General features: G+C 52.4%; 3 protein-coding genes across 6 annotated transcripts; 1 reads left to right on the plus strand and 2 right to left on the minus strand.

Annotated features, from left to right (window-relative positions):
• Positions 1-1,184: 1,184 nt before the first annotated feature.
• On the plus strand, positions 1,185-5,598 carry GALE (UDP-galactose-4-epimerase). 3 transcript variants are annotated; one of them, XM_061186998.1, is made up of 11 exons: positions 1,185-1,246; positions 2,874-3,098; positions 3,282-3,397; positions 3,486-3,599; positions 3,833-4,009; positions 4,283-4,396; positions 4,492-4,558; positions 4,663-4,748; positions 4,858-4,935; positions 5,154-5,268; positions 5,441-5,598. In XM_061186998.1, the coding sequence occupies exons 2-11, from the start codon at positions 2,978-2,980 to the stop codon at positions 5,497-5,499; spliced, it is 1,047 nt and encodes a 348-aa protein (XP_061042981.1). In that variant the 5' UTR covers positions 1,185-1,246; positions 2,874-2,977; the 3' UTR covers positions 5,500-5,598. The 3 variants fall into 3 exon arrangements, with proteins under 3 accessions (XP_061042981.1, XP_061042983.1, XP_061042982.1); XM_061186999.1 differs by having other exon boundaries at positions 1,206-1,228; XM_061187000.1 differs by lacking the exon at positions 4,283-4,396.
• Positions 5,599-5,889: 291 nt separating this feature from the next.
• Positions 5,890-10,619, minus strand: LYPLA2 (lysophospholipase 2). Of its 2 annotated transcripts, none has more exons than XM_061187001.1 (10): positions 10,249-10,619; positions 8,674-8,830; positions 8,387-8,418; positions 8,194-8,259; positions 7,671-7,718; positions 7,509-7,579; positions 7,293-7,366; positions 7,114-7,215; positions 6,839-7,012; positions 5,890-6,749 (listed from the first exon to the last, which is right to left on the minus strand). In XM_061187001.1, the coding sequence occupies exons 2-10, from the start codon at positions 8,785-8,787 to the stop codon at positions 6,699-6,701; spliced, it is 732 nt and encodes a 243-aa protein (XP_061042984.1). In that variant the 5' UTR covers positions 8,788-8,830; positions 10,249-10,619; the 3' UTR covers positions 5,890-6,698. The 2 variants fall into 2 exon arrangements, with proteins under 2 accessions (XP_061042984.1, XP_061042985.1); XM_061187002.1 differs by having other exon boundaries at positions 8,674-8,777; positions 10,249-10,615.
• A 1,863-nt stretch (positions 10,620-12,482) lies between these two features.
• On the minus strand, positions 12,483-19,303 carry PITHD1 (PITH domain containing 1). Its single transcript, XM_061187003.1, has 6 exons — positions 19,019-19,303; positions 18,337-18,380; positions 17,893-17,970; positions 14,742-14,846; positions 13,966-14,074; positions 12,483-13,427 (listed from the first exon to the last, which is right to left on the minus strand). The coding sequence occupies exons 1-6, from the start codon at positions 19,214-19,216 to the stop codon at positions 13,326-13,328; spliced, it is 636 nt and encodes a 211-aa protein (XP_061042986.1). The 5' UTR covers positions 19,217-19,303; the 3' UTR covers positions 12,483-13,325.
• Positions 19,304-23,556: the final 4,253 nt, after the last annotated feature.

Below are 23,556 nucleotides of genomic sequence, written 5' to 3' on the forward strand. Positions count from 1 at the left end.
GACAGCACTGACCAGAGCACCCTGGGGAGGTTGTTTCTGAGGCTCGTGGCTCTGTGACCTGGGCTGTTGCACAAGGTCCTCTGGGCCTGGGCAGGTGCAGCTCTGGGCGCACTCAGCTCTCAGGACCTCAGCCTCTCCTGCCTGTCAGCGTCCTTGCTGGACTCGGGCAGGCCCAGGGCACTCAGGCTGTGGGACACACGTGTGCATTTCTTCCTTTGCTCGGGTTTCATCATTCAGTATGTCATGCCTTTATACACATCATTCCTTAGCCCTCCCTTTGTTTTAAACAAAAATAGAACACCATCTTCTAACGTACTGTTACGGTAGGCAGGGTGCAAACCGTTCCAGGCTGACCGCAATTGGCGCTGTAATTCCTGTTTTAGTTTCAGGGCTCTCTTAGCGGTATTTTTTTTTTTTTTAAGTATCTATCTAATCTATCTATCTTACCTATCTATCTAATCTAATCTATCTGTGCCGGGTCTTCGTTGCTGCGTTCGGGATCTTTAGGTGCAGCATCGGACTTCTTAGTTGCAGCATGCATGCGGGATCTAGTTCCCCGACCAGAGATCGAACCCCGGGCCCCCTGCATTGGAAGCGCGGAGTCTTACCCACAGGACCAACAGGGAAGTTCCCTTTTGGCGGGTTTTTAAACTAGCCTTTACAGAACGGCAGCCTCTGGGCGACCCCCTACCCGTTCCCGTCCTTCGGCGCCGTCCCTCTTGCCTCTGTTCCAGGCAGCCATCTGCTTCATGCCAGGGTTACTAAAAAGAAAGGGTTTGGCAGCTACGAAAACAGTGGAAAACCTGCGGACGAGCGTGGAGCCGCGGTTTTCGGCCCCGCGCTTGGCTGTGGCTCCCGCCGCGGGACAGCTGCCGGGCGCCCCTGAGAAGCCCCATCTCCCGGGGCGCGGCGCCTGTTTCCCGTGGTCGGGACAAGCGCTGGCGCCTGGGCTCGCGGGCCCGCCTCCGGGCCCGGCTCCGAGCCCGGCTCCGGGCCGTGCCTTCCTCCGCCCACCGCCCAGGCACGGGTCGGTACCTCCCTCTGCGGGATGTGCCGCGCAGGCGTCCTGAAGACGCAGCGTCCTTGATCCTCCCGGCGCCCCGTACTGCGGTCTCCCCGCTGACACGTCTCTTGGGGGCGTGGAGGAGGCGGGGCCAGGGCGGGCCGTCAGTTCTTAAAGGGACTGGGCGCTGAGCTCGGGAGGCGGCGCCGTTCGAGGCAGCGCGGGGTCCGTGGTGCGGAGCAGGTTCGGGAGGCGAATGGGGGGCCTGGGCGGGTTTGCGAGGGGCCGGGTGGTCCACCGGGCGCGAGGGAGAGTCTCGGGGGTCTGGGCTGCGTTCTGGGCAGAGTCCCGCCAGGGCGGACCCACCCTCGCTGCTCGCAGCTCCCGCTGCCTTGGCTGGGGTGGCCAGGGTTCATTCATTCCCGGCCGAGGCACTCCTAGTTCGGCCCCCTCCGAGCCACCGCCCGAATCCCAGCCTGAGGCTCAAGTGCACTTGATAGCTCACGGCCCTGGGCCCCCTCCCCTCCATTTTACGGACTGGGAAAACTGAGGAGGCGACAGCTGACCGAGGCCCCTCTGCGAGTCGGAGGGAGGCCGGCCTCACCAGCCTTCCTGCCTCCCATGGCTCCGCCGCCGCCACTTTCCGGGGGCCCGCACAGTGCGTGGAGCTCGGTGGGACGGGGGCGGGGGTGGGGGCGGCTTCAGCGTCAGGAGCAGAGTCCAGCGGGAAACAGCGGGGGCGGGGGGCGAACTGCTTGGGGCGAGGGGCGGGACCTTGAGCCTGGAGATCCAGATTCTAGCCCGGCCAGCACTAGCTATGTGACTTAAGGCAATTACTTCACCTCTCTGACGTTAGTATCCTTTTTTGTAAAGTGCCAGTAATAACACCTGCCTCATCAGGATGTTGGGGGAATTCAGGAAAATAATGCAAAAGTGCCCAATACAGAGCCTGGCACGCAGCGGGTGTTCAGTCAGGTGGGTCGGAGCTGGATGAGCCCAGAAGAGGATTGACGCAGCTCGGCGGAAGGCGGCTGCGGGCCAGGCCGCCCGGAATGAAAGACCTCAGTGTCTGAGTTTCCTCCCCCGCCCCCCTCCTCCGCTCCACCGTCTCTGCCCGTAGAGTTTGTTCAGGGCGGTGGTGCACACCTGGCAGTGGAGCCTGGAGCCAAGGCCACGTCTACACTGCCCTGTTCAGTGCCCCCTAGAATTAGGCGAGATCCTTAGCTCCAAGCCGGGAGTGGCATCCGCACAGGCGGAACCAGCCTGGCTGACCTGGGGTGGGGCCCACTCCAGGAGTGCAGTGCTGTAACCCCAGAGCTGGGCTCAGCCTGCCTGGCAAAAGACCCCACCTTGAGGCCATCTGCTATATTTCCTGCCTCCTCCCAGTTGACCTTTGTGGGAGGGAGTCAGGGGGCTGCTTGCCCCAGGAGGTATTAGCCACTGAACCAAGGAGCCAGTTTATACCTAGTGATGGCAGAGGGACTGGGAAGGTCTGAGTCTGAGCAGACAGAACCCCTTCCTGGGCTCTTGGAGTCCCAATGCTGCTGCCTTGTTTCCTTCTGTCCAGAACTGTCCAGTCCCCAGACACCTCGGGGAAGGCAGCGTGGAGCCTAGGGTTCCATCTTCCCAACCCCCGGTCAGTTATGGCGCTTGTGCCTCAGTCGTCTCCCCACCTGTACCATGTGGCAGGCCTTTAAAATCACCTCATCTGACCCTCACACTACCACGTGATAGTTGTACAGTTATAAACTCCATGTAATAGAGATGGAAACTAAGGCCAAGAGAGAAGTGGTCTCCACGGCCTAAGGCTAGAAAGTGATGGTATCCAGTCTTGGACCAGGGCTGACTCCAGACCCACCCTATTACCTAGGACGCACCACTGCCTCCCTCTGACACCAGAGTCCAGATCGAAGGAGGCCCTGAGCAGGCAGCCTTGGCCACCTCTGAGTGAGTCTCTGTCCTGGGCCAGGCGCGATGGCAGAGAAGGTGCTGGTAACGGGTGGGGCTGGCTACATCGGCAGCCACACCGTGCTGGAGCTGCTGGAGGCGGGCTATGCGCCCGTGGTCGTCGACAACTTCCATAATGCCATTCGTGGTGAGCAGGCGGAGGGGGGCTGGTGCTCCCAGGGGGATGGAAGGGAAACCCTGCGTTCTACCCCCGCCTCCAAGAGATGTGTGTGTGTGTGTGTGTGTGTGTGTGTGTGTGTGTCTGGCCAGTCCCTTGGGAACCCAGCACCCCATCTCCTCTGACTTTGATGGCCTCTATGTGCCCAACCAGGAGGGGGCTCCATGCCTGAGAGCTTGCGGCGGGTTCAGGAGCTGACAGGCCACTCTGTGGAGTTTGAGGAGATGGACATCTTGGACCAGGCAGCCCTACAGCGTCTTTTTAAGAAGGTGGGTGCTTGGCAGGCAGACAGGCAGGGGGCATAGCCAAGGGCCAGGCCTGTAAGCAACCTCTGACCCCAGCTTTGCAACCCTGCAGCACAGCTTCACAGCGGTCATCCACTTTGCTGGGCTCAAGGCTGTGGGCGAGTCGGTGCAGAAGCCTCTGGATTATTACAGAGTTAACCTGACAGGAACCATCCAGCTTCTGGAGGTGAGGCATGAGGCGAGGACACGGACACTGTGAGGGCCCCTAGCCGGCTACGCACTGCCAAACACAGTGACAGAGCCCAAGCTGTGTCATCTTCGACAGGTCTTTGCCTCTCAGCCTCAGTCTCCCCTTCTGTAAATGGGAGCCCATAGCTCAGCCCCACCCACCTGGGAGGTGTAAGGGGGCGGGAGTAACGTGTGAGGCAGAGGCCAGTGACGCCTCCCCTCCACGGGCAGATCATGAGGGCCCACGGGGTGAAGAACCTGGTGTTCAGCAGCTCGGCCACCGTGTATGGGAACCCCCAGTACCTGCCCCTGGATGAGGCTCACCCCACAGGTGGCTGTACCAACCCCTACGGCAAGTCCAAGTTCTTCATCGAGGAAATGATCCGGGACCTGTGCCAGGCAGACAAGGTGAGGGCCCCCTTTGACTCAGCCGTGGCTCCGCTCACGGACCCCTCACAGCCCACCCCCGTGAGCCTGAGGATGGGATCCGGATCAGCCTCCACCAAGGAGGAGGCTGGGGTTCAGGAAGCAGCAGTGACTTGCACGAGGTCACAGCACTTGCAGGGAGGGCCCGATACCCTGCTCCTTTCTAGGGATAGAGAACCGGCAGGGTGGGCTCTGGATTCAGCTGGGACACACAGCCTGCACCCCAACTCCCATCGTCTGACCTGCGTCCCACAGGCCTGGAATGCAGTGCTGCTGCGATATTTCAACCCCATAGGCGCCCACGCCTCGGGCTGCATCGGCGAGGATCCCCAGGGCATCCCCAATAACCTCATGCCCTATGTCTCCCAGGTAAAGGAGAAGGGAAAGGAAGGGGGTGGCCCTAGGCTTGAGGGCTACAGCTGGTGCCAAGGTCCTGGGAAAAGCTAACCTGACCTCCACCCCAGGTGGCGATTGGACGACGGGAGGCACTGAATGTCTTTGGCAACGACTATGACACAGAGGATGGCACAGGTGAGCCCAGGACCAGGAGGAGCCAGGAGTGGGAGCCGGGAGGGAGACTGAGGCGGGGCAGAGACTGTACTGAACCCAACACCCAACCACCTCCTCCTCTGCAGGCGTCCGGGATTACATCCATGTCGTGGATCTGGCCAAGGGCCACATCGCGGCCTTGAGGAAGCTGAAGGAGCAGTGTGGCTGCCGGGTAGGAAGAGAAGGGAGGGAGGGGAAGGAGACGGAGGCCTGGACCAACGGGGTCCAGAGGGGTAGTAAGTCCAGCCCCCAGCACAGTCCCTGTTCCCCTCTCCGGGCAGATCTACAACCTGGGCACAGGCACGGGCTATTCGGTATTACAGATGGTCCTGGCCATGGAGAAGGCCTCGGGGAAGAAGGTAGGCTGGCAGCCCACCCTGACCCACCCCCAGCCCCTCCCACTGACCTACGTGACGGGCATCCCAGCACCGCCCTGTCTCCTCAAGCCTGCCTTAGGACTTGACGCCTGAGAGCGAGACCCTGCTCTGGACCTCCATTTCTTGAGGGCCTGGTCAGCAACTTGGCGGGTAAGGCCAGGGCCAGCTCAGCTAAGCTACAACCGTCCGCTCTCTTGCAGATCCCGTACAAGGTGGTGGCCCGGCGGGAAGGCGATGTGGCTGCCTGTTATGCCAACCCCAGCCTGGCCCTCAAGGAGCTGGGCTGGTCAGCAGCCTTAGGGCTGGACAGGATGTGTGAGTGCTAGCCCAACCCCTGACCCTGGGTGCTGGCCTGGGCCCTAGGAGAGAGTCAGGGGCTAGGAAAAGGGCCGCCGGGGGTCTGGGCCTGCCCACTCCGGGCAGTCCGAGGTGGTGCGGGCCCTGCACTCCAGTGTGGACCCTGAGCACAGACCTTGCCCCATCACAGGCGAAGATCTATGGCGCTGGCAGAAGCAGAATCCTTCAGGCTTTGGCGCGCAGGCCTGAGACCCTCACCTACCAGGGACCAGGAAAGGAAGAGAAACAACTGCCTGCTCTCCAGCCTCTGGCAGGAACCCAGGGGCCTCAGAGCCTCCCCTACCTCAGACCCCAACTGTGCCCACTCAGCCCACCAGGCATGAGGCCAAGGGCACCACTGACCAGGTATCAGGGGTCTCTATTCCACAGGGTCCAGGAACCCAGGAGGACCACCAAGAAAGAGCAAGTGGGGCGAAGCAGGGCCCTGAGACACACAGAACGCCCTCCCTCCCAGGCACTAATTTATACTGCTACGAAGGAGCTTCCCAAAGTATTTAAAATAAAGTTTTCTTACACTGGAGCAGATTCTTGCACATGATCACACTCTACCCCTTGGATAGAATCATCCAGGCCTAAGAGTTGAAGCAATTTCTTTAATTTTACCGGAATCCAGACACAACAAGAAAAACACCCAAAACTACATGGAGACAGAAGACGAGACATGACTCCTCCCCACCTCCCCCCGGCCCTAGCGTGGGGACAACGTGGGGTGAGGCAGCTGGGGGAGACCTTGAGCCTCAGTCCAGCCCTGCAGGCTCCAGGCCCGCAGGGGCGGAGGGTAATGGGGAGGCAGGGCCCAGCCCCCAAGTCAGAATGGCTGAGGGGAGGCCCCCTCGAAGGACTCCGCCCCGTCACCCACACTCCTGCGCAGGGGCAGGGAGCCCACAGCAGCAAGGGGGCCCGGGCCACGGACACATTCCTGATTGAGAAGCAGCTGGAGTGGAGGCAGGAGAGACACGATTATCTGGGCAGAATCAGCTGGCGGGAGAGGGTGGGAGGTGGGGCCTGGGAGGGCCCCAGGGGCCAAACCCTGAGGTCACAGGAGGGGCCCAAAGTGGGGCTAGTGAGTGAGGTCCTGAGTGAGTGGGTCAGCGGCTGGGCCCCTTTCTCCCGCTGCCTACAGCCCCTCCAATACTGCTGCCAGGGGGGCCCCCCCTCCAGGGAAATAGGATAAGAAAGCAGCCCACCCCCTGCGGCAGACAGCCAGGTGGCTGAAGCCAGGAAGGGAGGCCCGGCCAGGCCTTGGCCTGCCTGCCCCAGAGGCCTGTGGGAAAAGGAAGGGTCCAGGAGGGTGAGAAAGGGGCTCGACCGGCTCAGATCCAAGATGGTGCCGCGCGTGCCAAGTCCCCCATGAGCTGGGGGACTGCGCTGGGGGCCAGCAACTGTAGTTACACAGGAGGCAGCAGCTTCTCAAGAAACTCCTTCACAGCTGCCATCTCCTGGGGGTGGAGGGGGGTATTGTGAGAGGCTCCTGGCTGGAGGGAGGAAGGAGAAGGGCGGGAGTGCGAAGCAGCCCCTCAGCACTGACCTGAGGACAGGAGCTGTGCATGACACCGGGGTAAGTCTTGAACTGGACCCTGGCGGGTGTGACAACAGACCGGAGCTTCTCGGCTGTCAGGGCCCCAAATCGTACGGGAACCATGGGGTCCAGCTCCCCGTGACACTGAAGGATGGTCAGGTCCTTGGCACTGCCGTTGGCTGCCTGTGGGCCAGACGGGACTCAGAGAGCAAAGCCAGTGCTTGGGTACAATCCCCCAGCCTCAAGGAGACAGAGGGCAGGAGCGGGGTCGTGGAGACACTCACCTGGGGGAAGGCCCGGTGCAGAGGCAGCCAACAGCTCAATGCCACAATGCCAGCCAGAGGGTGGGGGCAGGTGAGGGCTGTGTAGAGGGACAGGGCTCCACCCTGGAGGAAGGAGAGAATGAGGGGTCATGAGGGCACAGCTCAGCTCCCACCACCCACCCCCCTCTCTCTCCCCTCACCTGTGAAAAGCCTCCCAGGACGATCCGATTGGCAGGGATCCCATTCTTCATCTCATGCTCAATCAAGGCCTTGACTGGGGGGAGGGGGCATGACTGGGTGGAGGGAAAGCTGCCAGAGGGACCCAAGGAAGGGAGCCAAACAGAGGTATTGCCAGGCACCTTCCTGGGCGGGCAGAGGGGGAGAGGGAGGATGCCGAGGAGGGGCTGGGGCCTTACTGTTCTCTGCTGCCTTCTTAATGCCAGCCTCGTCCTCTGGGGCATCTGGACTCAGCCCCATCAGGTCAAACCTGGAGGAGCAGAGGCGTTGGCAGCTACTGGGAGACCTGGGCTGACCCCAGGCAGCTCCCTCAAGCTCCTATTCCCCCTCCCCAAACTCACCAGGAGGGCATCACCATCTTCATGTTGAGTGTCACAGGGATCCGAGGCCTGGGGAGGGACAGCAAGAAGGGCCGTCATGCTCAGGAGGGATGAGGAAGCCACAGCAGAGAGCCCAGGTGGGGGCAGGGCAACCCCTGGGGAACCCTCCCAGCAGGCAGGGCCTGTGTTTAAGGTGTTGCCAGGCAACCTGCCACGTGGGGCTGGAGGCTGTGGTTGGGGCATCAGCAGTAGCGATGGAGAAGCACAGCCCAGCACTCGGTGTGACGGGGTTCCAGCTCAGTCGGTGAGTACTTGGGGAAGGGGTACAGGGGGTCCTGGTTCTAGGGGTCTCAGGTCTAGGAGGCCTTGGGGCTGGGGCTGGACCCTATTCCTGAGGGTTCCACAGGAGTGATGAAGGCTGAAAATGGCACTTGTGACTGCTCTGGGCCCCAGGCCCCAGGATGCAGCCGGCAGGAGAGAACAGGCCTGGGACCACAGGACCACCCCCCAGCCTCAGCCCCTCCCTTGCTGGGGTGACACTCACGCATGGGGACAGATGTACTTGACATGAGGGAGCCGGATAGTGGAGAGGGCGTCAGCCCAGCTGTGCCTGTAGGAGGGAAGAGAGAAAAGGCACCAATGTGGAGAGGGAGGAAGGGAGGGCACAGGCCTCTCCAGTCCTGCCCACTGGGCCCTCCCCCACTTCCCCAGGAACACCCCCTCCCCAGCTCACTCACCCTGTGTCTCCAAGGCCATGTAAAAAAATAACCTGGAAAAGGATCAAAGATGGGGAAGAGGGCAGTCACCGTCCTGCTATCACTCTCGCTCTGTCCAACTTCTGGCCACCCCTCCCTCACCCCCAAGGACCTGGAGGGGAACTGAGGTGGCAGGCGATTAAGCCCCTGCCTCCCGGCTGCAGGCTGCTTGCCCTCTTCTCACTGCCACCTCTATTTTCCCCACGCCCCCTCCAGCCAGTTCCCCAGCCGGCCCCCTGGGGGCTGCGTGGGTAGCAGAAGACCCTTACCGCAGCTGTTTCCCGCTCAGCTCCAGACACAGTGGCAGCATCGGTGAGCAGGGGCACAGACATGGTGTTACCACACATACACTGCAGGGCTCCACGGCTGGGGCCTGTGCACATTCGGGGCAGCGGTCAAGAGCAAGGCCAGGAAGGGGACAGAATCCTGACACAGGAGCAGAGCCTCAAACCCAGGGCCTACCCGGGCCATCAGCCCTCCACCGCACCCCAGGTTCTATCCTGGGCACAAAGAAAAGCCAGGCAAGAAGTCCTGGGCCCGATCAAGCGGGCAGGAAGTTTGCCTTCACTCCAGGGCTGAAAAGCAGGGGCAGCCATCCTAGTGGCCCTGCTTCTGGCCCCCACACAGCCTGAGGTCGCTGGAGATGGGCAGAGGCAGGGCTTTGGGGCCGTGGGGCAGGGGAGCCAGGGCATCCCCTGCTGCCTTCTCCCCACCTAACACTCGTTGGCAGGTAACTGCCTCCTCTCCCTGCTCTCCAATCATCCCCCTTCTCTAGAGCCCTTGTGTCCCATCCTCCCCACAACTCCCGGCCCTACTGGGAAATGAAGGGAAGGAAAACTGCCGGGAAATATGCTTCCAGCCCCTACTCTCAACCCCACACACATTTTCTCCAACTTCCCTCCCATCCAGCCCCCATCAGCCTTCTGGCTCAGCCCTTCTCAGAGCCCCTGGGAGCTGCCCATGTCCCCAGAAGGCACACAAACTCCGATCCACCACCCACCCCCTAAACAGTGCCCCCCGCCCCCCTGTATGAGGCCACCTGCTGCTGCCCACTGACTCCAAATAGATCTCTCAGCTCGACCATGCTCTCTCTGGGACTCCCAAACACACAAAAGAATGTCAAGCTGGCTGGCTCCTCCCGTCCTTAGCATCCTCCAAACTCCCCGGCAGCTTCTGCTACCCGCCCCTAAGTGCCGACCCTTCCGAGCAGCGCCCACCCCTCCCACCCCACCAACTGGCTTCCCCCTCCCCTCTCCCCCGAGCGCCCCTCCGCAGAGTAGGATCCCTCACCTCTGACCGTGGGGTTCCTCTTCCCACACAGGAATGCACCTTTTGTCCTAAGCTGAGATTCCCTTCCTTCCCCACTGAGCGACTTCCACCCCTCACCCCAGGCCCCTCGTCTCAGAGTGGTGCCTTCCCCCCTGACCTGGGGTCTTCCTCGCCACAGTAAAAACTTCCACCCTGACCCATGGTCTCCCACTCCCCACAATGGGAACTTCTGTTCTGACCGAGGGTCGCCCTCCCCACAGTGACAATTTCTATCCTGACGCCGGACCCGCTTCTGCCCACAAAGGGGCGTTCTACCTTTGACCCTGGAGAGCCCCCGCCCCACAATGGGATCCTCCACTTCCGACTCTGAAGTCCCTCTCATCACACCGGGACCCCACCTTCCTCCCCCTCTCTACCCCCAAAGTCCCCCAGACCGGCCAGCGCCTCCTCGCACCTCACTCCCCACCCCCATCCCTCACAACTGCGGTTGCCCCTCCCCACTCGCCAGGACCCTCGCGGTGGGCCGATGCCCCGCCAGTGCCCTCCCCGGGCCTGCTGGCCCCGGACCACGGTACCTCCACTCCTGGGGGTTTCGAGACCTCTCGGGCGATTCTCCTCTCTCTCCCGCACAGACACACACTCTTCCCCCTCTACCGCCCCCGCCGGAACTTCCGTTCGAGTCCCGGGAACCCAGCCATCGCGCTGCCGGAAGTAGCCTGGCCAGCGGTACGGAACCCGGAAGTGGGCGTCGGGGTTTCTTCAGCTAGGAGCTGCCATGTTGGGTACGGTGGGGCCACTCCCCATAACCAAGCCACGGAGTCTCCGGCCGCATCTAGACAGTGCCTCCGTGGCTCCCACTTGCTACCACCACCCGTGCGCCTCCTGGAGGAAACCTGTCCTGAAGGAGAGGCATTCCTCACACTAGCAGAGTTTCCCACCTTCCCAACCATTATGGTCTTGGGTATCCACCACTGGCCCTCACGTCCTGTGCCAGGGTCATGCATAAAGTCATACACTCAGATGAAAAGACACTTTGAGACCATCTAGTCTTCCAATCTTATTTTAAAGATGAGGAAACTGAGGCTCAGGGGAGGGAAGTAAACAGCAACCTCAGGATTCCACTGTAATGCTGCCTCTGCACCTGCTTCCTGAGCTGAAAAACGGTGACAATAACCACCCAGCTTACTTCACAGCTTTGCTGTTAGGCTCAAATGAGGCCGTGTGGAAATGCTCTATACGGTGTAAAATCACAGTGTGAGGACATAATGACTCTAAAAAGGACCCTGGGAGAAAAGAACACTGGCATCAGCAGTGTCCGAGACAACTGGTCAGGAATCGGAAGTGTCATCTTAGCTCTGCCCTCAGCAAGCAATACCACACAGACAGTGCACAAAATACCGCCATCAGCGCGCTCCAGTTGTTAACAAAGAGGGTTTCATTTGGTCACCGAGTCACCCTTTGCTCCCTGCGGCATCGGTAAAGTGGAATGGGGCTCAGGGTCCACATAAAGGCCAGAAGGGGAGGCAAACTGGGTTGCAGGACCATGTCCCTGACAGAGCCTGTGGGCATCTGCACACAGGAAATGAGTCATCCCTCAGCAGCTTAGGACTCATTTGCCCAGCTTAATGTACACTGGTTTTTTTTGAACTGAAAGAAAACAGTATATCTGGAAGCTCAACAAAGCACTTTTTCCCAGGTTAAGAGGCAGTTTGGTCTTAAGTGCTCAGCAGGTCACAGAGCAGGAAAACTTTGGGTCCAGAGGACCACAGCAGGCCAAGGATCCAGGGGTGGAAAGGGGGTGAATGGATGAGGACAACACAGTTGCTCCCACTCCCAGAATCCCTGCTGGGTCTGCTTGTGGAAGAATAAACAATTCCTCCTGCACCCCAATCACCTAAGACACTGTGGCACTTTGAGCAAGTTCTTTAGAGTGAAGCTCAAATTCAGAGGCCTTGTCTCAGAGGCTACCTGTGATTAGTGCTAGTGGGATTAGTGGTTAGTCTGCTCTAACACTTCTAACTTTATTTTCCCCCTACTCCAAGTTAAAACATAGCCCTTCTTTATCTCCAAATGACCCAAATGAAATAAAGAGGCTGTGGCAGAGGAGTGAGTAGGACCCTTAGTGCATCGAGAATTGTATTTGCATTCTGGTTGATTTCAGGCTGCATTTTTAGAAATTCTGAGGCTCGGGCAAGGCTTGGTGGTGGCAAGCTTTCCCCAGGATAAGCTGGAGAAACAGGCTAGCAACGGTGTGGGCCAATCCCTCAGAGGCATTCTCTCAAGAGGATTAAATTCAACACTAATTTCCATTATCAAGTGTTTCTATTTTCTGCAAAGGAGAGAATAGTGACCACTTCAAATCCCCTCTTTTAGGATACTTAAATTCTGTCCAATTGCCGTACTGACTTTCAAAACTTAAGTCCAAATTCTTGGGTCTACCTTCAGACCTTACGTGCTGCTCACTTCACTTTCCTCACCATCATTTCTTCTGAGGAGCTCCAGAATCTGTTCTCCCTTGTTTTTGTAAACATCACCTCACAACTTACTTCCTTACCTGAGAAATGGAATATAAGGTTTTTAACCTCACCTTCTTCTTTACAAAATGTGGGTGGGTGGGTGTAGGAGCGTTTTTAGCCTACTGTACAGAATTAAACCTGACCTTTCCTGGAGATACTGATCTACTGTCGATTTAATTGTGGCACTTATCATCTACCTAGTCCAAAACAACAACAACAGATTTCAAAGTTTCATACAGTTCTCAGTAAAGGTTTCATAAGTACTACCAAGAACTCAAAAGAATATACAAACATTAAGTCTGACAAGGATTTATTAGGAAGCTTATTAGTCACAGTGAATGAAAAGCCATGAACAGAAGAACTGAGATCTCCAAATTCTGCCACTGGGCTTACAACACTAGTTAGAAGCTAATAAATATTAAGGATGTCCCAAGAGGAATCTTATCTAAGTCCCAATCTTACCCCGACCAGGATACCCACAAACACAGAAACGATGGCCATGCTCTCCTCAGACTGCTTACCTGGTTAGCAGGAAAAAAGAACTTCTTCTCAAGCTATTAAGCATTATCAGGAGATTCTTGTTCTTCTAACTATAACCATGGGACACTAGTGCACGACAGACAACTCCAAGCTGGGCAACTTGACAAGAATGTTGAAAGATGACAGGGAGAAGGAGCAAGCAGGGACAAGTATTTCTAGTTGGAGACCCTCCTGATGGTTAACACGAACACAATGCTGAGGCTTCAGAAAGTTTACTGCAGCCCAGGAAGAGTCTCCATTAAAAAAAAAACAAGTCACACAAAAATCCTGCCACAAAGCAACAAGACACTTGGGATCCCATGGCCACATTAACTGGGAAGGCAGGCATTATCCATGACTGCCAGGTGCTGACCACCCCAAGACCCAACTTCTGCAGGGCCCCAGAGAACCACGATTGTCCCTCGGCACCCACACGACCCTTCCCGGGGGTGTGGTATCTTCCGTAGGTCAGGTTTCTGCAGCAAGCCCCAAAGACAAAGCTTGGCAGAGGCTGTGGCAGCCAACTCTCTCTGGAGCCCCATCTCTCTGTGTCTTTCCCAATAGTATGTCGTACATCTTCACTGACACAACGCCTCTGTGGGAGCCTTGGCCAGCCCTTAGGAAATAAAGTGTGTCTGTGGGGTAACCTGATGGACCCTGTGGTCAGCTGGGTTGGCCGATGCTTCATAACTGCAGATGGTCACCTCATGTCGGCGAAGCTGCAAGAAAATTGAGAGGCTGGGTCAGCTGGCCATTGCCCAGACCACACAACGGAGTGGTCCTTATTCAGGTTCATTTCTAGAAGTCATCATCTAATCTCTTCCCCGTTCTGATACTTTTTATCCTGAGAAGCCTGGGTAAGATCGAATCAATGATTCACCCCATCACTTAGAAGAGTCATTCCTCCACTATAATGGAGGCACCATGAGAAGAAGACCCTGTCTATCTTGTTTATCACCCTATCTCTGGTGCCCAGAACAAGAAAGGTTACCAACAATGTTAAATGAAGGAAAGAATTTTAAGGTGAAAAACTGCATTGATATCAACTGTATTATTTCAACCCCCTTAAAATTCCTATAGCCTGTCAAATGAGACGGACAGTTTACAGTGATGAAACCAAGAAAAACTAGACTGGGAGCAATCAATGTCTCACTTGCTCTTTTTCCTTTCCTTCAAGCTCCTACTACCACAGCATGCAGATATACAAACATATGTACACATATTAGAGGGGCAATAATACTTCCAACCCCATCTTACCTCAGTCCATTCTCCTCTCAGGCCAATATAAAAGACCTTTGTGGTATCGGCTCCAAAGTTTTTTGAAATATGAATTGAGAGATGATAGACATTTGAAAAACGAGAAATTCTAGAGGATGAAGGAGTAGAGAGAGAAGACAACAATAAGAGTTCAGTGAGAAGCTCACTACCATGTCAAAAACGTCAAATTCCAGCTCCATCTTGTGGTAAAACCCAGGCAAATGTCAGAGAACAATCTTGGGGTCTTACGTCTCATCCTCCTCCTTTGGGCAAGCAATGAATACAGTGAACATTTACTGAACATCTGCCAGATCTTGTCCAAGGCAATAGGGACAGAAAAATGAATCAACGCTGCCCCTGCCCGCAAGGAACAGGAATGAGAAATGCTGTGCGACCACGCGGGGATCTGAAAGCAAGCTCAGTAGGAAAATGAGAGAGGTAAGGTGGTCACATGTAACTTGGCTGCTGTAAGCCCACTATGCAAAGAGGAATTCTGAAAACATCTTTCCTAAGACCATACTAGGAGCTCATTCAAATCTGTCAATTGCTTCCAGGTTAACAAGTCTGTGGCTTGCACTGAACCTCTGCCAAAATTTGACCAAGCCTAGGATCAGGCCTCTCCACTGTTTTAACTTGTTTCTGATGCTAAGGAAGCAGGAGATGGGCCAAAAACAATTGCAAGCCCACTAAATGCTAATGCACAGATGCTCACTGCAAATGAGGGAGCGCCTGCCATTCTCAGAAGCCAAAGAGTGGAAGAGAGGCCCAGTGCTTACTTTGTAGCATACTCTAGTTCTCCCGTAAGATCCCGGTTCAGACTAAAGGTCTGATCTGGCTCCCTGTCTGTATCATCAAAGCTCATCTGTGGAATGTTCTTGTACCTGAGAAAGGAAAGGGGAGAAAAATCAAGAAATGTGCATTATCACATTTTTCAGGTTCTCAGAACTTCCTACTGACTCCTCAAGTGCCCTCGGTTCTATCAACAGGAGATCAAATTTTGGAAATGGCATTTTACTGGCATTTATACACAAATATCTTTAATCCAACAAGAGCTGAGAACTGCAACATAAGCCAATGGCATCTCTGAGTGGGTTAAGAGCGCATGAGAAGCAATACACAAAGCAATAGCTCAAACTGGGTCACATGCAGCAAATGCATGGAGAAAATAAGCAACTCAGCACATTCAGACCAAGCTGAGGATGTTAAATAAAACAGCTTACTCATGGGGAAAAACTACTTTGGCAGAAACATCTTAAACACAGTTAAGAGATAAGATCAGGTAACCCAATGCTCAAGCATTTTTCTGTGTTCAAAATTACCCTATATACAGAGTCATCTTACAAGTCTTAAAAAAATACAACTTGGGGATTTCCATTTTGAAGAAAGCACAAAAGGCCGCCAACTCACAATGGGCTTTGGAAAGTTAAGTAAAACTGCTAGTGAAGAAACAAATTTTCAAAGACGTATCTAAGAAACAGCAGTCTCCTCTGTAACTCACAAATTCTAAAGGACTGGGCCACACACACCTCCAATCTCTAGAGTGTCTTATTACCACACCCACATGGGAGGGGCCTAGATATTAGCTGCAGCAAAATGCAGGTAACACAGGAAAGCAAATGTTTGCTTCAAAGTGTTTCTAAGAATGATGCACAGGGGCTTCCCTGGTGGAGCAGTGGTTGAGAGTCTGCCTGCCAATGCAGGGGACACGGGTTCGAGCCCTGGGCCGGGAGGATCCCACATGCCGCGGAGCGACTGGGCCCGTGAGCCACAACTGCTGAGCCTGCGCGTCTGGAGCCTGTGCTCCGCAGCAAGAGAGGCCGCAATAGTGAGAGGCCCGCGCACCGCGATGAAGAGTGGTCCCTGCTCGCCGCAACTAGAGAAAGCCCTCGCACAGAAGCGAAGACCCAACACAGCCATAAATAACTAAAATAAATAAATAAAATTAAAAAAAAAAAAAAAAAAAAGAATGATGCACAGAATAATAATAATAATAGTGAACATTTATAAGCAGCATTATGAGAGGCAGTATAGCACTGTGGTTAAAAGCAGTGTCTCTGGAGCCAGACTTCCTAGGTTTAAAGCCTGGTTCTGTCACTGACCAGCTGTGTAATTTTGGGCAAGTGATTTAATCTGTCTCTTAGTTCATCATCTGTAAAATGGGGATAGTGATAGTACATATCCCATACAGTTGATGTGGATATTAAATTGAATCAATTCTAAGAGACACACTTGTTAAAAAATTTTACTATGGAAAATTTCAAACATACATAAGAGTAAAGAGAAAAATATAATGAATCTCCATATACTTATTACTGAACTTCAATAATCAAGATCATGCCAATTTTGCCTATCAACCCCATTTTGTTTGTGCTTGATATTCTGAAGCAATCTCAAACGTATCATTTCATTCATAAATATGTCCGTATATATCTCTACAAAGTAAGGTCCTCGTAAAAAAAAATATGATCCCATTTTACAATGAACAACTTAACCATTAGCAATAATTCTTTAATATCATCTAACACCTAGTTTGTGTTCAAATTTCACTGATTTAAGGTCTCAAGTTAACGTTTCTGAATGTATCAGTGACATGTCATAGTTGAACAGATACTGCTTTTTTCTTTATCAATGGTACATAAAATAATGGTGCATTTTATAATCAATGACATCTTAGATTTGATAAAGTGCAAAGTGCTTAGAACTGAGGGCTCTATAAGTATTTGCACCTGCCTTTCCAAAACCAGGCACATACTATAGAATTCCCTGGCGGTCCAGTGGTTAGGACTCGGCTCTTTCACTGTTGAGGGCCCAGGTTCAATCCCTGTTCGGGGAACTAAGATTCCACAAGCTGCGCAGCGCAGCCAAACCCCCCCCGCAAAACAAAAAAACAAACAAACAGAACGGGACACATCCTACGTTCCAGATTTATTCTAAGCTCTTTACATGTTATAGCTCATTTCTTTCCACAATCTTAAGAGGTTCAGACTATTATTGCCATTTTACATATGAAAACGTTGGGATATAGAGAAGTAACGCCCAAAGTCATGCAGCTAGCAAGCGGTACAGCCAGAATTTGAACCCGAGTTATTTACCCCAGAGCCCCCTCTTAACTACAACGCAACATGGATGTCTAGTCTTGTCCAGTCAATCCATCTCGCAAGTAAACGAGTCCCAGAAAGCATCAACTCAAACATAGTTTCCTTACAATGATTAAATAATGTGGATTTGCTTTCAAATTCATGTTTCTAACATTCAAATAGTGTCCATTTCTTAAATCTCTCATTTAAATTGATCAATTTTTCAGAAGAACTTTTTATGTAAAGTTCTTCTGATATTTGCTTCTCCAGCCCTCAGAAAGCAGTGTCCCCTCCTTCTAGAAAGGCTACGCTGGAATAAGGCAACTTGTCAGAAAGGGAGTACTAGCTCTAGTATCAACAGATTCCATGTTACAAGAGGTATACAGAACTTTGCTAACTAAAGGCCGTGTAAACTCAGATGGAGTGCTTCCATCTCAACAAAACACACAGAAAGATTGTAATTGTCTGAAACAGCAAGGGAAGATGTTGAAGCTAACCCCAAGAGTAGACTCCTTAAAGATCATTTGAGATCTGCAGCTGGGTTATTACGAAAACTGCAAAGTCATCAACAGTTGGCATTTATAGGATGCTCTCTGAATGGTGCCACAGCAAATACTTTGAAGAGAGACAAGCTGTTGGCCCTAAAGATACTTAATCTAAAAATGTCGTTAATTCAGGAAGAGATAAGTGTATTCCGATGCAGAACAAACATGAGGCTTTTTTTTAAGAGAGGCAGGGGATATTTAACCCAGTAAAAAGAAAAAGTTAGACTATTCTGGAATAAAGTGCTACCAGAGAAAAGAGAAAAAGGGATAGGAGCTTCTTGAGGGCCTAGACCCTTGCCACTTACAGTCTCATCTCAGAGGGGTGTGAGTCATCATCTTCTCCCATTATAATGATACCTTTGAGCTTGACATTGCCTGTAAATCTGCCAGAATGCAAAAAAGAGGGTTGTCAACCTGGGGTTCAATCTCTGCTGAGCTGTGTGACCCTGGGCAAGGCCCTTCCCCTTACTGGGCTTCAGTTTACTCATGTGTCAGACTTGTGCTAGATAATTTCTAAGATCCTGTCTGCCTCTGGCATTCTTTGGTTCTAAAAAATTTACCTTGACTTCTCAGTTACCTTTTAACAAATACATCTTTTTTGCACCAAGAAAGCTACTCACACCCACCTCAGTAATTTACCCCATTTCCAGAAACAGAGGTGTCCTCTTGACACAACCATGGAATGAATCCTGATAAGGCAACTGGGTACAGCCTCTTTAGCCTGAGGCAAGCACCAAAGAAATACTTACGGAATATTAAACAGAAGCTCTTCATCTGCATCACTTTCAACAAACTGGAGAGGAGAGGGAGGAGAGAGGAGAAAGCAACAAATATTTGCTGAGCGCCTACGATTTTAGGCATCTTCCACCCTGCTTTACAGCTGGAGTGCAATGCAGATAGTCAACCGCCCTCAGTTTTCCAGCACTTATTAACTTCCAGGACCGACTAGCCTCCTGAAATTGTGTGCAGAGATCTGTGCCTATGCGGTCCACAGCTTTCAAATGGCTCTACGCCCCACAATGGTAAATACTCTAGATAGGATAACGTGCTTCATCTCCCGAGGCTGGTCTTCGGTCTTCATCAGGTGATAAGTGATCAGGCAGCCACTGGGACCAGTGGTCAAACGGTAGGGAAAACGCCCTGATGGGTCATCCTCCCTCACTACCCCCCGCAGCCCTGGAACTGAACGTTGGCCGTGTAAAGCAAAGAGCCCCTTCCCGTCTCTGGGCCTCAGCTCCTCTACCTACAAAACGGGGAGATTCGACTCTGTTCGCCTCTCAAAGGGCTGGCAGGAGACGGGCACGGGAAAGCGCTTGGCAATCGGGCCGTGGTTATTTTTAACTTCAGAAATGAGGCTGACAGAGCAGACGGGCGGCCTGAGGCCCCGCGCGGGTCCCCGCCCGCCCGCCCGCCCAGGCCCCGGAGGCCCACCTTGGAGCGGTCGGTCCGCTCCTCCCACGGCTTGAAGACGCCGCGGCCGCTGCCCTCGCGGCTCTCGTTGAGACACTGCAGCCGCTCCAAGTCGATGCGCAGGTACAGGCCGTAGGCCAGGCCGCGCTGCTCGGGCGGCTCCTCACGTTCGGCGGCGCAGCGGCAGCCGCCCCCGCCGTGACTGTGGCCATGCGACATGGCGACGCCGCCGCCCCCGCGTTCCCGTGCCCTGCCGCCGCCGCCCGCGACTCCCTCGTTTCGCTCCGGCCGCCAAGCGCGCCGCGACCGCCGCGTCGTAAAAGGGGCCCCTGTGCGGCGCAAGCGCGTGGGGAGAAGAGGGCGGGGCTCGGAGAGGGTCGACGTTTGCTGAGGCGGTTCCAGGGGCCGGGAAATTAAGGTTGACTCTTTCAGTCCCGGAGACGGTTGCTATTGCAGTCCCAGCTTCACAGATGTGGCAACTGAAAAGCGGAGATTAAGCTGGTGTTCCGAGTAAATGGTGGGGCTGGGTTTCGAATCCTCCTCCTCCTTAGGCTAAAGTCTGTTTTCTTTTCGTTTACCACCAACGTTTTTTGGGAGCTGGTGGCGCAGTGATAAGGCCCTGAAGAGTAGGGAGCACAACGTTATCACTGCCGCACATGTGCACGCTTAGGCGCTTAGAGCTCACAAACCCACGTTCATAACCACTTTCTTCACAGTGGGCTTAGTGGTCGAGGCCACAGGCTTTATGGACAGCTGAATCTGGAGACAAGTCCTGGGTCTGTTATTGACTGTGTGACACCCTGAATAAGTCATGTTCCCCATCCTGAGACTTTTTGTTCCTCGTCTGTAAAGTGGGAATGGTAATATCTGTTTCATAGGATCTCAGTGAGTATTAAATGAAATAATGCTCTTCAAAAACTCAGCATAGTGGCTGACACATGGTAAGAATTCAATAGTTGAGTCAGATCTTGGTTGAAATCCAAGCACTGCCACTTACTAGCTTTGTGGCCTTGGGCAAGTGATTTAACCTCTCTGAGTCTCAGTTTACCCCCTGTAAAATAAAAGGATTAGACTAGATGACCTTTAAGTCCCCTCCCCATGTGATGTTTCAGAGCTGTTTTTTCAAACGGCTGGTTGTGACCCATTGATATGTCTTAAAATCCATTTAGAGGATTGTGACCAGCATTAAAAAATTAAATAGAATAAAATAGAAAATTCAGAATGTATTACACATTTTAGTCTCCACTTACGGAACTTTTGTTTCAGCTTCTTGTATACTCAGGTGCAATTTAAAATGTTTTTCATCTTTTGGGTTGAGATCAAGAGTGGAAAGCCACTATTTAGAGTTGAAATGATTCTGGTTTCGGGGTAGAGTGCGTTCTTACTTCTTGGTGGAGACGGGGAGAGATAGGAAGTTGAGAGAGTTAAGAGATACTTTGGATAGCCCCTACCCTTCACTCTGGCTCTGAAGTATCCAGACCAGACTGGGGGCTGGAAACCAAAATAAACATCTGCTCAAGTTCCATTCAGAAATATTTTGATGTCCTAGTTCAATTCTTTGTGAAGCAGGCAAGCTTGGTTCTGGTTCAGATAGCTCAATGTTATGACTTATTCCTGCTTTCACATTACAGTTTCAGGGAAGGGGCCTGGCACGTGCTAAACTAAACGCTTAGCAAATATTTGTTTAATAGAATGATACACTCAGTAGCCTTTCTTTGGGAAGACTGTATCCCACTGCAGGACTAACCCAGGCCTTCTACTCACTTTTGGCTTCTTTCCTATCATTTGCATCATTGTCATCCTTTAGTGATTTATCGAGCAGTGTGTGCCAGACATGGTGCTAAGCACATTATGCAGTTCATCTCAGTTATTTGTCACATGATCTTTAAGAGATAGGGAGTGTTACCCAATATTATCGCCAATTTGAAGGTGAGGAAAATTGAGGCTGAAAGAGGTAAATTAACTCGCCCAAGATCAGATAAGTTTGGGAAATAACTAGGTTTTGAGCCTAGTTTGTTTTCCTGAAACAAAAAGGTATACATCAAGTAAATATGTTGTATCGATTAGCTTATACCATGTAACAAATCACCCCAAAACTTAAAATCTTTAAACAACAGCATGTATTATTTCTCATGCTTCTGTAGATCACCTGGTCAGTTCTTTTCTGGGCAAGTTGGGTGGGCTGATTAGTTTGGAATAGCCTCACTCACAAGTCTTGCTGATGTGGACGGTCTGCTGAGGTGATGGCCACAATTCTCCAGCAGACTACCAGAACTCAGACACATTGTTGCAGTTGCTGAGTTCCAGGAGCACAGGAGGGAAGACCCAATTGCACAAGCACCTGTTAACCATCAACCTCTATCATTTTTGTGAATGTCCCATCAGCCAAAACAAGTTTCATTGGCCAAATCCAAATTCAAGGGTGGAGAGATAAACTTCACCTTTTAATTGGAAGAACTACAAAATACTGTGGCTCCCTGCTCTTCCGCCCCCAATAGACCCATACTGGTTATCTTTTGTTGTGTAACAAATTACTCCCAAATTTAACCGCTTAAAACAACAGTCAGCATTCATCTCACAATTTCTGCAAGTCAAGAGTTTGGGAGCGGCTTTGCTGGGGGGCTGGGGGGTTCTGTCTTGGCTCTCTCACAAACCTCAAGTCTTCTGAAGGCTTGATGGAGCTGGACAATCCAGTTCCAAGATGGTGCTCTCGTATGGCTGGCAAGTTGGTGCAGGCTGTTGGCACGAGGCCTCACCATATAGACTGCTCCGTAGGACTGCTTGAGTGTCCTAGTGACATGGTGGCTGGCTTTCGCCAGAGCAAGTGATCAAAGAGAGAGCAAAGTAGAAACCACAGTGTCTTTTATGGCCTAGCCATAGAAATCACATATTGTTGATTCTAAAATATTCCACAGTTCCATAGGTCAGCCATATTCAGTGTGAGAGGGAACAACATAAGGGTGTGAATACCAAGAGGTAGAAATCATTAGAGGCCCCCTTGGAGGTGGCTACCACACTACCATACATGTTAAGTAACCACTGAAAATGTCTTTAAATTTCTCTTATATTTAATTGGTAATTTGGATGAGGATAGAATCTCTCAGAATTTTGAAGCTATTGCTCTGTTATTTTCTAGCTTTGAGAAATACAGTGCCATTCTGATGCCTGATTCTTTGTGTGGGTTTCCCTCATTCCATTTCTGGAAGCTTTTAAGATCTTCTTTTGGTCCCTAGTATTCTGAAATGTAACGCTGTGGCTCTTTTGTCATTCATTGTGCTGGATACCTGGCAGACCTTTTCAATTTAGAGACCCTAGAACAGAATGTGAGCATACAGGTTAAGACACCTGCACGCCTGTGCACAAGGCCCCTTGCAGGGACACATTTTAGGGTAAGAGAAGAGGGGTGGGGCTATGGCCCTGTTCTCTCCCATTCCACCACCTTCTAGTGCAGAGCTCCAAAGGCTCAGAAATCTGAAGGTGGCCTCCAGGTCACTGCGAAGGTTCATTTGTCAAGGTAGCAGAATAAGCTGTATTTTTTGTTTGTTTGTTTGTTTTTGGCCAGGCTGTGCGGCTTACAGGATCTTAGTTCCCCCACCAGGGATCAAACCCGGGCCCACAGCAGTGAAAGCACAGAGTCCTAACCACTGGACCACCAGGGAATTGCCTAGGCTGTATTTTATTTAACTGTTCGTTAGCTCCATTTATAACTTTTTAAGTACACCACCATTTGTACTCTTGCCTCAATCCCGCAAATATTGAGTATGGCCTGCTGGGCAAGTCGCTTAGCCTCTCTAAGCCTCAGATTTGTCATATATAAAATGGGAATAATAAGAGTACCTACTCTGTAGGGTTTTATTATGAGGGCGATATGAATAATGTATGAGAAAGGTTTGGAACAACATCTGGTGGGTTGGAAAAGGGTAGATAGTGTCCATTACTTATTGTTAACCAGGCTTTCAGCTCAGCACCCCCGTCTGGTTCAGTGGGAAATTGCAATTGCTAAGGGGGTTGGATTTGGAAGAAACCAGCTCTTGCAAGGTAGCCTGGCTCTGATTTGCGGATAATGCCTTTTGCCTCGCCTTACTCTGTCTGCCTCTTCTCTTGCACTCCTGTGTTGCAGGGATGTCTGAGGACAAATGGGAATTCTCACCGACTTCTAAGACTACCCTGGGGCAGGTAGGAAAAGCTTCCGATTTTTTCTTTCTCCTACTCCCAGGTTCATCTGCAAACATTTCTGTAGCAAAAGGACTGCTGAATTTGTATCCACCTTCCCTTCTCTCCTGTCTCGATTAAGCTGGGAGAAATGAACTATTTTTCTGTCACTTTCGAATGCTTCCTTGTGGCAAACCGAGAGTATTGTACTAATAATAGCTAATAACCATATGGCACTAATAATGTGCGACGCACTGTCCCAAGAGCTTTACTTATATTGTTTTTTAATCTTCATAATTATAGGTGTCCTATTATTTTTATTTTATAGGTGAGAAAACTGGGGCACAGAGAAGCTAAGTAACTTGCCCATGGACACACAGCTGGTTAGCAGTGGAACCAGGATTTGA

This window comes from Eubalaena glacialis, chromosome 3 (genome assembly GCF_028564815.1).
Source record: "Eubalaena glacialis isolate mEubGla1 chromosome 3, mEubGla1.1.hap2.+ XY, whole genome shotgun sequence".
NCBI lineage: Eukaryota > Metazoa > Chordata > Mammalia > Artiodactyla > Balaenidae > Eubalaena > Eubalaena glacialis.